Source organism: Carassius carassius, chromosome 8, assembly GCF_963082965.1.
Source record: "Carassius carassius chromosome 8, fCarCar2.1, whole genome shotgun sequence".
Taxonomy (NCBI): Eukaryota; Metazoa; Chordata; class Actinopteri; order Cypriniformes; family Cyprinidae; genus Carassius; species Carassius carassius.
The window spans coordinates 15221849-15237456 of record NC_081762.1 but is presented as its reverse complement, the minus strand read 5'-3'; the positions used below and the strand labels follow the sequence as shown (position 1 = coordinate 15237456).

At 38.1% G+C, this 15608-nt stretch overlaps 1 protein-coding gene across 1 annotated transcript; it reads left to right on the top strand.

Moving 5' to 3' along the window:
• The first annotated feature begins 5170 nt into the window (after positions 1 to 5170).
• Positions 5171 to 15496, top strand: LOC132145404 (N-acetylneuraminate 9-O-acetyltransferase). Its single transcript, XM_059556424.1, has 18 exons — positions 5171 to 5836; positions 6970 to 7066; positions 7144 to 7264; positions 8347 to 8385; positions 8503 to 8565; positions 8653 to 8697; positions 8782 to 8905; positions 8985 to 9187; positions 9273 to 9686; positions 9779 to 9868; positions 9961 to 10080; positions 11940 to 12096; positions 12226 to 12305; positions 12388 to 12489; positions 12584 to 12724; positions 12796 to 12873; positions 13136 to 13228; positions 14100 to 15496. Exons 1-18 carry the CDS (start codon positions 5530 to 5532, stop codon positions 14349 to 14351), a joined length of 2526 nt encoding a protein of 841 aa, XP_059412407.1. The 5' UTR covers positions 5171 to 5529; the 3' UTR covers positions 14352 to 15496.
• The last annotated feature ends 112 nt before the right edge of the window (positions 15497 to 15608 follow it).

The window sequence follows — 15608 nt, the reverse complement described above, 5'->3', positions numbered from 1 at the left end:
ATCTCTAATAGTATCGATTTTAGAAGTAAAGTAGTTCATAAAGTCATTACTGCTGTGGTGTTGGGAAATGTCAACACTTGTTGAGGCTTTTTTTTTCGTTAATTTAGCCACTGTATTGAATAAATACCTGGGGTTATGTTTGTTTTCTTCTAAAAGAGAAGAAAAGTAATCGGATCTAGCAGTTTTTAATGCTTTTCTGTAGGATATGTTACTTTCCCGCCAAGCAATACGAAATACCTCTAGTTTTGTTTTCCTCCCGCTGCGCTCCATTTTTCGGGCTGCTCTCTTTAGGGTACGAGTATGCTCATTATACCATGGTGTCAAACTGTTTTCCTTAACCTTCCTTAAGCGTAAAGGAGCAACTTTATTTAAAGTGCTAGAAAAGAGAGAGTCCATAGTTTCTGTTACATCATCAAGTTGTTCTGAGGTTTTGGATATGCTAAGGAATTTGGTTACATCAGGAAGATAACTTAAAAAGCAGTCTTTTGTGTTAGAAGTGATGGTTCTTCCATTCTTGTAACAAGAAGTAGAATTTACAATTTTGGCTATATGAAGTTTGCACAGAACTAAATAATGATCTGAGATATCATCGCTTGGCTGAATAATTTCAACACCATCAAAATCAATTGCATGTGACAGTATTAAATCTAGAGTATGATTTCGACAATGAGTAGGTCCTGAAACGTGTTGTCTAACACCAATAGAGTTCAGAATGTCTATAAATGCAGATCCCAATGCATCTTTTTCATTATCAACGTGGATATTAAAATCACCAACTATTAAGACTTTATCTGCAGCCAGAACTAACTCGGATGTAAAATCACCAAACTCTTTAATAAAGTCTGTATGGTGCCCTGGTGGCCTGTATACAGTAGCCAGTACAAACATAACAGGGGATTTATCATTAACATTTGTTTCTCTGGATAATGTTATATGAAGCACCATTACTTCAAACGAGTTATACTTGAAGCCTGCCCTCTGAGAAATCCTGAAAACGTTGTTATAAATTGAAGCAACACCTCCACCTTTGCCTTTTAGACGCGGCTCATGTTTATAACAGTAATCTTGGGGGGTGGACTCATTTAAAATAATGTAATCATCAGGTTTTAGCCAGGTTTCTGTCAAACAGAGTACATCTATATTATGATCAGTGATCATATTATTTACAAAAAGTGTTTTCGTAGAAAGGGATCTGATATTCAATAAGCCAAGCTTTATCATTTGTTTATCCATATTGCTTCTGTTTTTTATTTGTTGAACCTCAATTAAATTGTTACTCTTAACTTGGTTTGGACGTTTTTTGTTTTTTCTAGTTCGGGGAACAGACACAGTCTCTATAGTGTGATATCTAGGTGAAAGAGTCTCTATGTGCTGAGAATTAACTGACCTCTGTGACGGTAGGCAGCTAGCAGACGGTCGGTTTAGCCAGTCTGTCTGCTTCCTGACCTGGGCCCCAGTTAGTCAAGTATAAACACTAAGACTATTTGCCATATTTCTAGAGAGAAGAGTGGCGCCACCCCAGGAGGGATGAAGACCATCTCTTTTAAACAGGTCAGGTCTGCCCCAAAAGCTCGTCCAATTGTCTATGAAACCTATGTTATTCTGTGGGCAACACTTAGACATCCAGCCATTGAGTGATGACAATCTGCTATGCATCTCGTCACCACGGTAAGCAGGGAGGGCACCAGAGCATATTACAGTGTCTGACATCGTGCTTGCAAGTTCACACACCTCTTTAATGTTATTTTTAGTGATCTCCGACTGGCGAAGTCGAACATCATTAGCGCCGGCATGAATAACAATCTTACTGTATTTACGTTTAGCATTAGCCAGCACTTTTAAATTTGCCAAGATGTCAGGCGCTCTGGCTCCCGGTAAACATTTGACTATGGTGGCTGGTGTCTCTATATTCACGTTCCGTACAATAGAATCACCAATAACTAGAGCACTTTCATCAGGTTTCTCAGTGGGTGCAGCACTGAGTGGTTTAATTAAACCTGTTTAATGTTTTGATCGGAAAAGAAGAGCGGTGTTTTGACCCACGACTACTCTGCCTCACCGTCACCCAGTTGCCCTGCTGCAGGGGGTCTGTTTCCGGAACCGAACAATGTACAGGAATCCCTGAGCTAGACGCATCCAAAGCCGTATCTAGAGCCCTAACATTCTTACTGTCCTCAATTAAAGTTTGGATGCGTGTCTCTAATTCTGAAATCTTCTCTGTCAGCCTGACTATTTCCCTGCATTTATCACATGTGAATCCCTCATCAGCGACAGAGATAGATAAACTGTACATGTGGCAAGAGGTGCAAGTAACAATGACAGGAGGAGCCATTACTCACCGTGCTTGATGAAAATTCTTACTGCGGTTGTTTGATTATTTTAAATAATCAAACAACCGATTTTTATTATTTTTATTATGTAAAATGTTTGCAGCTGCTTTGGGTTGTCTATAACATTGTAGCCACTGAAAAGACATTATTTTAAAAATGCAAAGTATATAACAATTATTTAAAAAATGCAAAGTAACACTGTTGCCGTGGGTTGTTTTTTATGTCCACAGGATGAAGGTAACCCCAATAACCTCATATTTACCCCCTGGAATGTGCATTTACCAGGGAAACCCACAAAAAAAAAAAAAAAACGTATTTTACACCCTGGAACATAATTTTTATCAGGGAACCCACAACTAAATGGGATTGGGCTAGTTTTGAGTAGCAATTGGGCTGGTTTTGTTGTGAAAACCTGGCAACCCTGGCACCAGCCAAAGGGCAAAAGCAGATTTTATTTTAGCAGTTGATAATGTGCTGCACGGAACGTTCTAATCTCAGCTGGGGTTTTTTTCTGTCTTTTGAAAGCTGCATTCATATCCACTTGGCTCAAAATCTGAGGGGGCACATGAATGGGCAATCCACTGTTTGGGGGTAAATTTTTTGTCTGAAACAGAAAAGTGAAATAACAGTCGGTTTTAACTATTTAATATCTTGGTAGAACCTGGTGAGGTTCAAGAGAGCAAATATTCAGATGTAGCTACTGTACATTTTTGTGAACACACCAACTTTTGACCCAGAAATGATCCCCGTGCCAACCAATCCCATACCCCCATACCACAGTTCAGGGCTTTGTCCAAAATCACCCCTATACCACTACATAGTGCACTATTTGAGGAGACATTATCAAGTGCACTTATCCAATCCCATAATGCACCTCAGTAATGTCCCACACTTGAGGTCTGAGCAGGTACACACGACAGGAAGTGCAAGTGCAAGACTGTCCCAGGTCTAATAAATGGCAAAGCTCAGTGCCCTAAATGCGTACTAAATCCACACTATCTGATCGCACTTCAGGGCAGCATTTGAGTCTTTACAGCATTTGAGTCTTTCCATCATTTTCACGTACTCATGTGACCTAAAATCACAACATGTCCAGGAAATCATTACAGTGTAAGTTTAATTATACATTACATGTAACTTATTTTGTAGTAAAACGTAAAATGTTGCATTTTATTGATACAAAGACGATTTTTATTATTTTTATTTTGTAAAATGTTTGCAGCTGCTTTGGGTTGTCTATAACATTGTAGCTACTGAAAAGACATTATTTTAAAAATGCAAAGTATATAAAAACTGTATTTGCCTTTTTACAACCCTATAAAACAAGTCCCGCTGAGTAATCAAAAGTTCTACCTACTGTACACTTAGGCCAAATACAGGAATACATAATTTAAGTAGACAAGTGTTTAAGTGCTAAGAGTGCAAGTGCAGGTATTGGGACAGGCCCGATGTATGAATTGCCACGTCTGGCCATAAGATGGCGTCTACAACACTTCTGGATCATAGCTAGCAATGGGGTTAGCACCACCTCCTCACTAAGATGGAAGAAGTTATTTTGTGTTGCCTGGCTCAGAGTTGCTCTCAGATTGGTCTTGAATCACTTTTAAGCTAAGACTCCTATTAGGATTTTTAAGCTGAATTAGGAACTATCTAAGAGTATTCTTAGAATCTTTAAGAATACGGGCCCAGGACATTACTTAAAACAGATTGCATACTTTTCCAAACTGCAGTTGAAGCCTGGCATTACAAGCTAAAAAGAGAAGGTCTAGTAGGCCTACTTGTGTCTGTTAAGAACACGAAAGGTTTCCCATTCATTACCTTAGCTTTAAGAAGGGTGTGGCCGCTGGCTCTAAGACTTTTTTTGACTGTTCAGTATTAATGTTATTAAATAGCAATGGGAATCATGTAAGATTTGCAATTAAGAAACTATGCCACCTGGGGCCTGTACCATGATGGTGGCTGAACAAACTCTGAGTTTGTCACTTTCACTTTGCTTAAAGCTGATTGGTCAAATTTCAGTTTGGGATCTCTAAACCAGAACATAACCTACCCCAGAGCAGGGGTGCATTTCCCAAAACCATAGTTGCTAACTTAGTTAGCAACTATGGTTTTGGGAAACGCACCCCAGGCTAGCCAGCTAAACCGGATTCATGATACAGGCCCCTGGTTAGTATCATATAAAAGTAGGCCTATGTCAGTTCAATGTATGCTACAAAAAAAAAAATTTTCAGTTGTGTTGGTAGAACACAGCAAACCAACCACCTGCACCCAGAGTTCAGCTCGTGTTAAATGAATGCAGGCAAATGCAAATAACACTTGTTTTATGACACAGAAGAAACGAACACACTCGAAACCTAACCATTTCTCTGAATGACAACAATGAGGGAAGAAAGAAGCGATATTATTTCATGAATAATATTCATGTTATATTGTAACTATTATAGTTTATACCTACCAGGGTGCAGTGATTGGATTCAATGAACTCTTTCTCATGAATAAATCCTAAGGGCCAGCGGACATAGATCTGCCCTGCAATCCTCCATACACTTTGACTTTGCTTTTCAAACCTGAAAGATGAAATTGCTCGGAAAAAAAACAGTTTCCACTATTGAAAACATTTATGAGTGCTTTTAGTCTTTTCAGAGATGTGCAGCCAGTATATCTGTTGCCATCTCAAAAATGTGTTCTGGGGTTTCATGACCCTTTAACACTGGTTTGTTCACATAGTAGCTAAAGAATTGCCCTGCCAATATCTCTTTTTAAGAGTATATTTTAAGAGTTAAGAGTAATTTTTCATACCCTCAGAAACGGTTTAAAACTGCTCATTCTACATAACACAATGTTTAGTCCTAACCAGTCCAGAACAACTTGAGGTGCTAGATGCCAAGAGAACTCTATACATTGAGTTCATTGTTGAGGAAGGCATGTCATTATCAACAAACCATTTAAACGGCTGCGTATCTTGATCAAACTAATTATATTGGTCGTAGCGGTTCAGTAAACAGAAGGAATACGTTCCAAGTTTAACGAGGTTTGGTTTCTTCCAGTTTGACAAGTGGGCAGGACACTGGATAAAAAAAAAGAACTTAAGAAGAAGTAGCCTAGGCTACGTTAGTTTGGGAAAAGTCTGCGCGAGATTTCTTTAAGGCGTTGGAAGGTAAAAGAAAGCAATCAGGGGAACGTAAAACTTGATGTAGATATGATAGTTGAACCAACCGCAGAAGAAGGAGCGCAATCGGACTCCAGCAAACCTGCACTGCTCACGACAACAGAAGCGGAGGCGCACGCGGGAAGCGAGCACGCGCCGCTCGGCTCTGACATCGTCAGCTTCGCCGCAGCTCGTCTGTCTGCCTGTTGTCATGGAGGAGCCAAGATGGCGGTCCTGGCCTATAGCCTAGGCAAACGAGAAATAAATCAATATTTCAGCATCAAAAATGCAAAACTGCTGTCTGTCGCCGCCGTCGTCCTTCTCACTGTGTTCCACACGGCTACTCGTCATTATGGAGGTGAGTGTTTGTGTGGCGGTGTGTGAGAAAGAGCTGCGTGTTTGTGTTAGCGTCAATGCTAATGCTGTCACTCAGTGTTTTCTGGGAGGGTGTGCGCGTCTGTCACTGCTAGATAAGAGCCGTAGCTTTGCAAGTGAATACACTAATAAACTGTGACTGTTTATTTTTTTTTACGGATGTCTGTTTGGAGTAATTTTAACACGAAGCACACCATTGTATCTGTCAAAGATTTTAGCTAATCAATAACAGATTAAACCAGTGTTGTCGCCCAGCTGGTTTGTCATCAGGGTTGCATTTCCAGTTAGACTTCACTCTTTGACGCATAGCGCCCAGTAGACCGTAGCTTAAAAGCAGGTGCCAGGTAGTATTTTGGAGGGGCATTATAGGCGTGTCTAATACTCATAAATAGATAGGCTACGTGCTTCACTAGATTTTGATCCAGCCAAACCCATGTAGTATATTAAGTTTAAGTTTTTTACAGGTAACATTCATCTAGTCCTGCTTGTGTTGCCTGAAACTGAAGTGTAATATTGTTATTGGTCATATCTTAATGTGTAGGCATGTTCAGGTGATATTATTGTCCTTAGTACTATCAGGATTGCGCAATGAATATATCATCTCCTTATGTAGTCAGTGATGAACCAATCTGAAAATGAATATTTTTTTTATCGTTTATATCATGTAATTACTATGTTGAAATGATTTGAAATGTGTAGATATGGTCTTAATGTCTAGAGTATGCAAACCTTCTTATTCTCCTTACCATGCTGGCACAGAAGCACTTGGAGGAACTAAATATTGTAACTGAAAAGCTTTGTACACTATTTTAAATTCTTTGTTTATGTTGTACACTTATCAGACGGACATATTTGCACTGTGGTTTTGCTGTTTTCACACGATCCTTCTAATGCTGATTTGAAAACAGTTGTGCTGTTTAATATTGGTGAATAAAAAGTTAACCTGGGAAAAAAAAATGGGAATAGAAATTTTATTTAACTATGTAAAAGTCTTTACTGCATACTTGCTTTATGACAGAATAACAATTCAATTATTTCACAAAAAAATAAATAATTACTAACCCCCCTAACTTAGTTTAAGGTTATTTCACTATAATTATGCACTGTTTCTTTCAGGCAGTGACACGTGTGACTGGCTTTTATCCAGTGGGCGTTTTTTAGGGGACAGTGTATGGCAGCCCTATGGCTGCATGCTTCACAAGTACAAAAGCAGGTAAATCATGTTATGATTGTGATGCATGTGGGATTGAAATGTGGACTGGAATTTACAGTCCTTTTATTGTCTTTCAGTGAAGCAAAGGTTTGCCTCAGAGAGAAGAGAATAGCATTTGTAGGAGACTCTAGAATACGTCAGCTCTTCTATTCTTTCATCAAAATGATGAACCCTGAGGTGAAAGAAGTTGGGAACAAGGTTTGTTGTTGCTATTCATTACAGTAAGCCTTCTTTTGGTTAACTGATATAATGTATTTCAGACCAGAGTGAGTATTTACTTCAAAGTCGTATTTTTTTCAGTGTTGGATGGCCCCCAAGCAATTGCAACTTTAATAAATGTGCCGTTCAAAGGATGCAGTTAAATTAAAAAAGAAAGGGTGTAGTTGTTCCTGTTTAGCAGAATGTTACTGCTGGTATTTCAAAATATGCCCCGAACAAAAGCAGTTGTTTTTAGACACTAACCTGGGTACATTATGTGAGTGAAAGTGAAAGTGTATATGTAAATGATTTAAGGTCACTATGAAATAAAAACATACAGTTCTTATTCTTTATGAAATAACCTTAGTTCTTATTTTAAATAATCCCTTCACCCTTCCGTTCTTCTACAATCTGATAAATTCTAGATGAACAAGTCAAGTCCCGTGCTAGATGTTTTGCCTCTTTCGATAGCTGTATGTACATCAAAACAGTGAAGGAAAGGTGGTCACTATTTCTGCTTTAACATGCCAACTTTAATTTTTCAGTGCTCAAATGGGTCCACACTGATTTTCATAGACTGAAATTGCATGTCACCCTCCACAGATATGATTTCAACATAGCAATTTAAAATCCTCTTTACTGTCACCATGTCTCTCAAACACACACTACAAGAAAAACCTGTCTTAAGTAGCACAGGTATATTTGTAGCGATAGCCAAAAATACATTGTTTGGTTCCATGAAGATATTTTGTAAATGTCCTACCATAAATATATAAAAACGTAATTTTCTGCAATCGCATGTGAGTGAGTGTTTGCTGAAAGGGAGACTATTGTCCTGCCCTCATGCCAGAGAACAAGTCATCTGAGGTCAATGTCGTTGCAAGTGGGAAGGGAAGTTATTTTGATTAAAGATTATGAGGCTCTTGAATTATAAATAAATAAATCATTATAGTAAACACTGCATTATTCCATAAAAAAAATAAAACAAAATTAATAAGAACGATACATTTTCAAAGTTCTTTTATTGTGTGTTAATTATATGTATTTTTAATTATATATGCTCTTCTCAATTGTTCCACCAGCATGAAAACATCCCTTTTGTAGATGGTGATTCCACTGTCGTAAGTATTTTTAATTCACTGTGTCCTGTACAGCAGAGAGTTTCATTTTATTTGAGCAGTGATCCTTCACAGTTATTAATTGTTATATAACAACTCAGAATATGTTTACCTTTTTAGGACTTCCTATGGTATGCCGAAGTGAACAATTCCTTGAAGGGGCAGTTGATGTTATGGACAGAGGTAAAGGCAATCAACTTGCACTTGATAGAAAGCAGGCAAGTTATTAAATCACAGGCTTAAGACTCTGGTCTCATCTTATGATTTTAGGGATCTGCTTCCAAACCACATGTCATCATCATCGGTGCTGCTACGGTGAGTTCCTGTTTGCAGTCATAATGGATTCAGGTGCTGTTTTTGAAAGTCCTTCTAATGACAGATGTTTGTGGTTTCCAACAGTGGTCCATTAAGTTGCACAACGGCAAGAGTGAGGCACTCTCTCAGTACAGAGCGAACCTCACGGCTATATCAGACACACTGGAAAAACTAGCAGAGCACAGTGAAGTCTATTGGGTTCTGCAAGGTTAGTTTTGAAATTCAGATCCTCTGGAATGATGGCTTCACATTTATGTCTCATGTTTTTGCATTGTCTGTTTATATAGATCCTGTTTATGAAGACGTGCTAAGTGACAGTCGAAAGATGATCACAAATGAGCAGATAAATCTGTACAACGAGGCAGCTGTTAGCACTCTGAATACCAGCAAAAAGAAAGTCAAGTTTTTAGAGGCCTCTCGACGAGCTGCTATGGAGACAATTTCCCAGTCGGTGGATGGATTGCACCTCCCTGAGAGCACAAGAGATGTTGTAAGCTTCTGGTTGAGATTAGTTTTGCAATTAGTAACTATTTTATTCTTTTTATCTTTATGACTAATATTTACCCACTTCTCAGGGCGCCATGGTTCTGATGAACTCCATGTGCAATAAGATCCTGAAGCCCATTGACGGCTCTTGCTGTCAGAGCGCTCCTCCCCTAAGCGTCCTTCAGATGATAGCTGCTGGTCTCTTTTTGCTCTCCATCATCATCTTGCTCATCATGGGCTATAGTGGACATCATAAGAGCAGACACGTTCCTGATGTGGAGAGCGGAGAGGAGAAGAAACCCCCAGTTGTTGTGGGTCAACTGAACCCTAAGGGACCTTTACTGGCCATCTGCAAAATGAGCCTTATCATGTTGTACTTCTACCTGTGTGACAGGGCAGACATTTTTATGAAGGAGCAGAAATTCTATACACATTCCACCTTTTTCATCCCTCTCATCTACATCTTCGTTCTGGGCATCTTCTACAGTGAGAACAGCAAAGAGGTAGTGCAGGCTCTTGGGAAGCTGTTCTAGTCTCAAATGCTGTTTAAATGTTCATATTGATATTCTTATACAAGTTTTATTTCTCTTTCCAGACGAAACTCTTGAACAGAGAGCAAACGGATGAATGGAAGGGCTGGATGCAGCTGGTTATCCTTATTTACCACATTTCTGGAGCTAGCACTGTATGGTTATTAATAGCTTGGATTTAATAACATTGGATTACTTTGCTTTACTCTGGTATTACAAGTGACTGCACTCTCCTTTGTTTTCTCAGTTTATACCCGTGTACATGCATGTCCGTGTCCTGGTAGCTGCGTATCTCTTCCAAACAGGATATGGACACTTCTCGTTCTTCTGGCTGAAGGGAGACTTTGGACTTTACAGAGTGTGTCAGGTACTTGTTGCCAGACTCTGCTTATCTTCTGTTCCCGTATTCATGTAGCAGTGACTGAGATATGATCTTCTTGTAAAACGATTAGGCCAATGTAAGTCCAATGTAAACGTGTTAATGATCAAAATAAATGCTGATTTGCCACTCTAGAAACATGTTAAAATGATTTCTGAAGGATCACAGGAACAAATTACACTTTCAAATACATTAATATACAAACCCGATTCCAAAAAAGTTGGGACACTGTACAAATTGTGAATAAAAACAGAATGCAATGATGTGGAAGTTTCAAATTTCTATATTTTATTCAGAATACAACATAGATGACATATCAAATGTTTAAACTGAGAAAATGTATAACTTTAAGGGAAAAATACATTGATTTTAAATTTCATGGCATCAACACATCTCAAAAAAGTTTGGACAAGGCCGTGTTTACCACTGTGTGGCATACCCTCTTCTTTTTATAACAGTCTGCAAACGTCTGGGGACTGAGGAGACAAGTTGCTCAAGTTTAGGAATAGGAATGTTGTCCCATTCTTGTCTAATACAGGCTTCTAGTTGCTCAACTGTCTTAGGTCTTGTTTGTCGCATCTTCCTCTTTATGATGCGCCAAAATGTTTTTTTATGGGTGAAAGGTCTGGACTGCAGGCTGGCCATTTCAGTACCTGGATCCTTCTTCTACGCAGCCATGATGTTGTAATTGATGCAGTATGTGGTCTGGAATTGTCATGTTGGAAAATGTAAGGTCTTCCCTGAAAGAGACGACGTCTGGATTGGAGCATATGTTGTTCTAGAAGATACCTTTAAGGCATTGATGATGCCTTTCCAGATGTGTAAGCTGCCCATGCCACACGCACTACTGCAACCCCATACCATCAGAGATGCAGGCTTCTGAACTGAGCTCTGATAACAACTTGGGTTGTCCTTGACATGGCGTCCCAGTTTTCCAAAAAGAAAATCTTGATTCGTCTGACCACAGAACAGTTTTCCACTTCTGGTTCATGTTTAGATATGGCTTCTTTTTTAACCTATAGAGTTTTAGCCGGCAGTAGCGAATGGCACGGTGTGTAGCTCTCATGAAATCCAAAATGAGCCAATATTTGGCATGACATTTCAAAATGTCTCACTTTCAACATTTGATATGTTATATATGTTCTATTGTGAATAAAATATAAGTTTATGAGATTTGTAAAGTATTCCATTCCTTTTTTACTCACAATTTGTACAGTGTCCCAACTTTTTTGGAATCTGGTTTGTGGAAAGCAGTAGTTTTAAATAATACATTTTATATTATTTCACAGCATTACTGTTTATTTGATGTATTTAATAAATAATGCAGCTTTGCTATGCATAAGAGACTTCTTACAAAAATATTTGAATTCTATAGACCCCAAACTTCTAAACAGTAGATTTATAGTATTATAAACAGTATTTATAATATATTTATTAAAGCCTCAATTACAATATGGCATGATATACAGTATTTATATTTTACGTTATTATGAATAATGTTATTTATGATTAAATATTACGGGTTTTTTTGTTTTGTTTTTTTGCTGTACATTTATTCAAAACATTAACTATAACAGTACAGTAACTTATAAGACTTATTCTTTTTATATATATACAACTGTGAACTTTCACTTATTGTTTTTAATTGTCACCTTCCATATGGATTATTGCTAGTTCATTGCTCAATGTGGAAAATTGTTGTTACAAAGTAGATGTGACCAAATTGCTTATCAATGTAAATTTTAATAATGGCAACATTTAGAGGGAAATGCTTTGTAAAAAAAAAAACAAAAAAAAACTTCACAGCATATGATACAAATAATGCGTCATCTCTGTCTGTCTTTTAGGTTATCTTCAGGCTTAACTTCCTTGTGGTGGTGCTGTGTCTGGTTATGGACAGGCCTTATCAGTTTTATTACTTTGTGCCTCTTGTCACCTTTTGGTTTGCAGTTATTTATGCTACAATGGCATTGTGGCCACAGATTCTTCAGAAGCAAGCCAATGGTAATTGAAGTTATACAAGAGTATTTGCTGTTATTCATTTAAAAGACCTCAAACAATCCTAAAATAATTTTTAAACATATAAAATACATCAAGCCTTGAAAAATAGTTTTCTCTTTTAATTATGCACAGGTAGTGCATTCTGGAACCTGGCACTATTGTTGAAACTTCTGGGTTTGCTTCTTTTCATCTGCTTCTTTGCATATTCACAGGTAAGTTTCTCTCTAACAAAAGGACTGTTAAGACTTGTTTTGATACAAAATTGTGCATTTAAATCTTTCGCGTTTGTTGCAGGAACTCTTTGAGGCTGTTTTCTCTTTGTGGCCCATTTCAAGGCTCTTTGAGCTGCAAGGTAGCATCCATGAGTGGTGGTTCAGGTGGAAACTAGATCGATTTGTACGTAAAACATCCATTCTTTTGAATTAATAAGAACTGTAAAACATTTGTCTTGAAGTAGGCCTAACAGATTTCTGCTCTTTTTGATTGCTAGGCCGTGATCAATGGGATGCTCTTCGCCTTCATATACCTGGTCCTGCAGAAATGTCAGCTGCTGTCTGAAGGCAAAGGAGAGCCTCTCTTCTCCAACAAGATTTCCAACTGTCTGCTCTTTGTCTCTGTGGTGTCTTTTATTGTAAGACTTTTTTCGGTTTCTCTCTAAAAATATTACTTTGACTTCTTTACAATTGATTTTTTTGTTCCCAGACGTACTCCATTTGGGCCAGTGGGTGCAAAAACAAGTCTGAGTGTAATGAGATGCATCCATACATTTCAGTCGTCCAGGCAAGTACCCATTCTACTTTGTGCTCTTTATAATAACGTTCTCTTGCACACTTGTAACTATGGATGATTAAAAAAAATCATTTCTATTCATAACAACACTAACCTTTATCACATTTGATTCAGACAGTCGGATAGCTTTTGTGAGAACAGAAAGAACATCTGTAACCTAAAATAATGGATCCCTTTCAAAGAGCTTTTTGCTTTGTTCTGTTGTGCCTATGAGGCTGCTGACATTTCATCACTGTGCTTTTTCTGCCCACAGATTCTGGCTTTCATTTTGATCCGGAATATTCCTGGTTATGCTCGTTCTTTGTACAGCTCGTTCTTTGCATGGTTTGGAAAGATCTCCCTAGAGGTGAGACAGTACAAGCTTTACTGCAAACAAACAAAATAAAAGTTGTCATGTTTAAGGGTATTTTTGATGTCCTGTCAATTAGGATTGACATTTACGACTCATCGATCTTTGATTAAGATTAGGGGTATGATTCTCCCTTTGGTGTGAGAGGTTCCTGTGTTCCTATCCCGGACGAGCCCCCAATTTCATGTTATGCCCTGTCTAGTGTAAAGGGACAGAATGAAAGAGAGTAAGAGATGGTAGAGTTCTTTTTGAAAAATGAATGAGCAATGTTTTAATGAGCATAAATTATACAAATAAGTAATATAGTTTTACAATACAACTGAGGTAATTTAGCTTGCCCTAGATCACAAAATAAAATATAATTACTTCCCTACCTCCCATCCAAAAACAATCAATCAAAGGTTTCAACAATGTTGTCAGTCTCCCTACCTCCCCAAAATATTATGTACAATTATTTATATTATTGTCCTAACAGGTCTTAGCAGGGGCAATCAACGATCAGTCAGTAAATGTGCGGTAGTTAGAATTACAAAGTGGGCTAATCAAACTAACAAACAAACGGTATGCACAGGCAAACACTCAAATGAACACACAAACATAATCAGTTTTAGAAGAGACGAAGGAGGCTTTTATAGGCAGCTGACCGGGCAGGACATGGCACCAATTAGAATGCATGAACCAATCTGGCTTCTTCCTGGACAGAGACACACAAACACCAACCAAAACACACAGAAATAGAACAAAAGGAACAAAACACTGAAGTAAAATACCTAGTCCACTGCAAATGCATGTTTAAAAATGCTGGAAAGAAACTATTACACGGTTTTGATTGAGATTATTCTAACATGCTTTCTGTTTTCTCCACCAGCTCTTCATATGCCAGTATCATATTTGGCTGGCAGCAGACACCAAGGGCATCCTGGTCCTCATTCCTGGAAACCCCACTTTAAACATTATCGTCAGCACATTCATCTTTGTCTGTGTAGCTCATGAGATTTCCCAGATAACCAATGACTTGGCCCAGGTGGCCATTCCTAAAGAGATCGGGCCTCTACTGAAGAGACTGCTGGGAGCAGGAGGCTTTCTAGTGCTGGTACTGATACGGTCCCAAAATGAATAATCCAGGGCAATCAGACCGTAGCACATCTTGTCCGCTGAGGATCCTAATGGAGCTGTCTGTATAAAATAAAGGAACTTGACAGGCCTAGAACATTTTTGCCGAGGAGATTATCCTGGGAATTCTTACGCCATTGGCCTGTTTACAAAACTCAAGCTGGAACCGAAGCCAAGGACCTCAGATGATCAAATAAGGATTCTTAAAGCAGGATGTTTGCAGTAGACAAATAATACATCCTGTGTGCAGATAACAGGTAAACCTGTGCTCTGTCCTCTCATAGACCTGAGATGTATTTTATGGACGGTATTTAAAAATATATGTTAATATTTTTTACAGTGGTATGTGTTTGTGTGTCCTCATTGTCTCCCAGTTTTCAGTTTTTGTTCACAGCGCCCACGACCGCAAAATGTCTAGGAGTAATACATTCCTGTCCCTCAGCTTGTAAATCTGTCAGAACTACATTGGCTTAGGCAACAACTATTTCCATAAAAAACACAATTTACATTCATATCACACCAGCAGCTCTATCCTTTAGGTGAACAGCTTCTTTTGAAAATGAAACATTTGAATTATCGAAAGGTAAACATCCATTTATGTGCCATCATAAAAAACTCAAACGATGGTAGTGAATTTGTTCGCACTACTAATGGAATCCATAAGCACTGCTTCAATCAGAATGTTTTCCAGAAGTTGATTGTTTGCTGAGTTAATTTTGGGTGGATGAGGGAGGAACCGCTTTTGATGTGAAAGGTAAACTTGAACTATCAAGACAAAAGAAGACATGTGCTTTGATCATAACATGATGTGGTTACCCTCTTTCGATTGCACTGAGTGGGGCGTACTTCCTGCAGATTTTGAGTCGTTTGAGCCAGTTATCTTTCGGGTTTTTTTTTTTTTTTTTTTTTAACCACATGGGTTTACTCGGTTCATAAGATTACAGCTTAATGTTAAAATCAGCTTTGTCTATGATCTGTGACCTCATTATTTATTGTTTAATGCATGTCTTCATATCCTCTCAAACTGTTTGAAATGTGATTGTAATTCAATCACTCAACTTGATGTAATTCTTTTAATATATTACATGTAAAAAGAGTGAAATTTAATGATCAGTTTACTGATAATGCTGTAAATAGATCCTATTTAATGTGCCATTGAGAGACAAAGGTGTATTGTTTCAATAGTGGTACTCCATTATAGTTACTGAAAAGTTACATTTACTATGAAATTATCACATTTTAAATCTACTCTTCATAGCAGTTC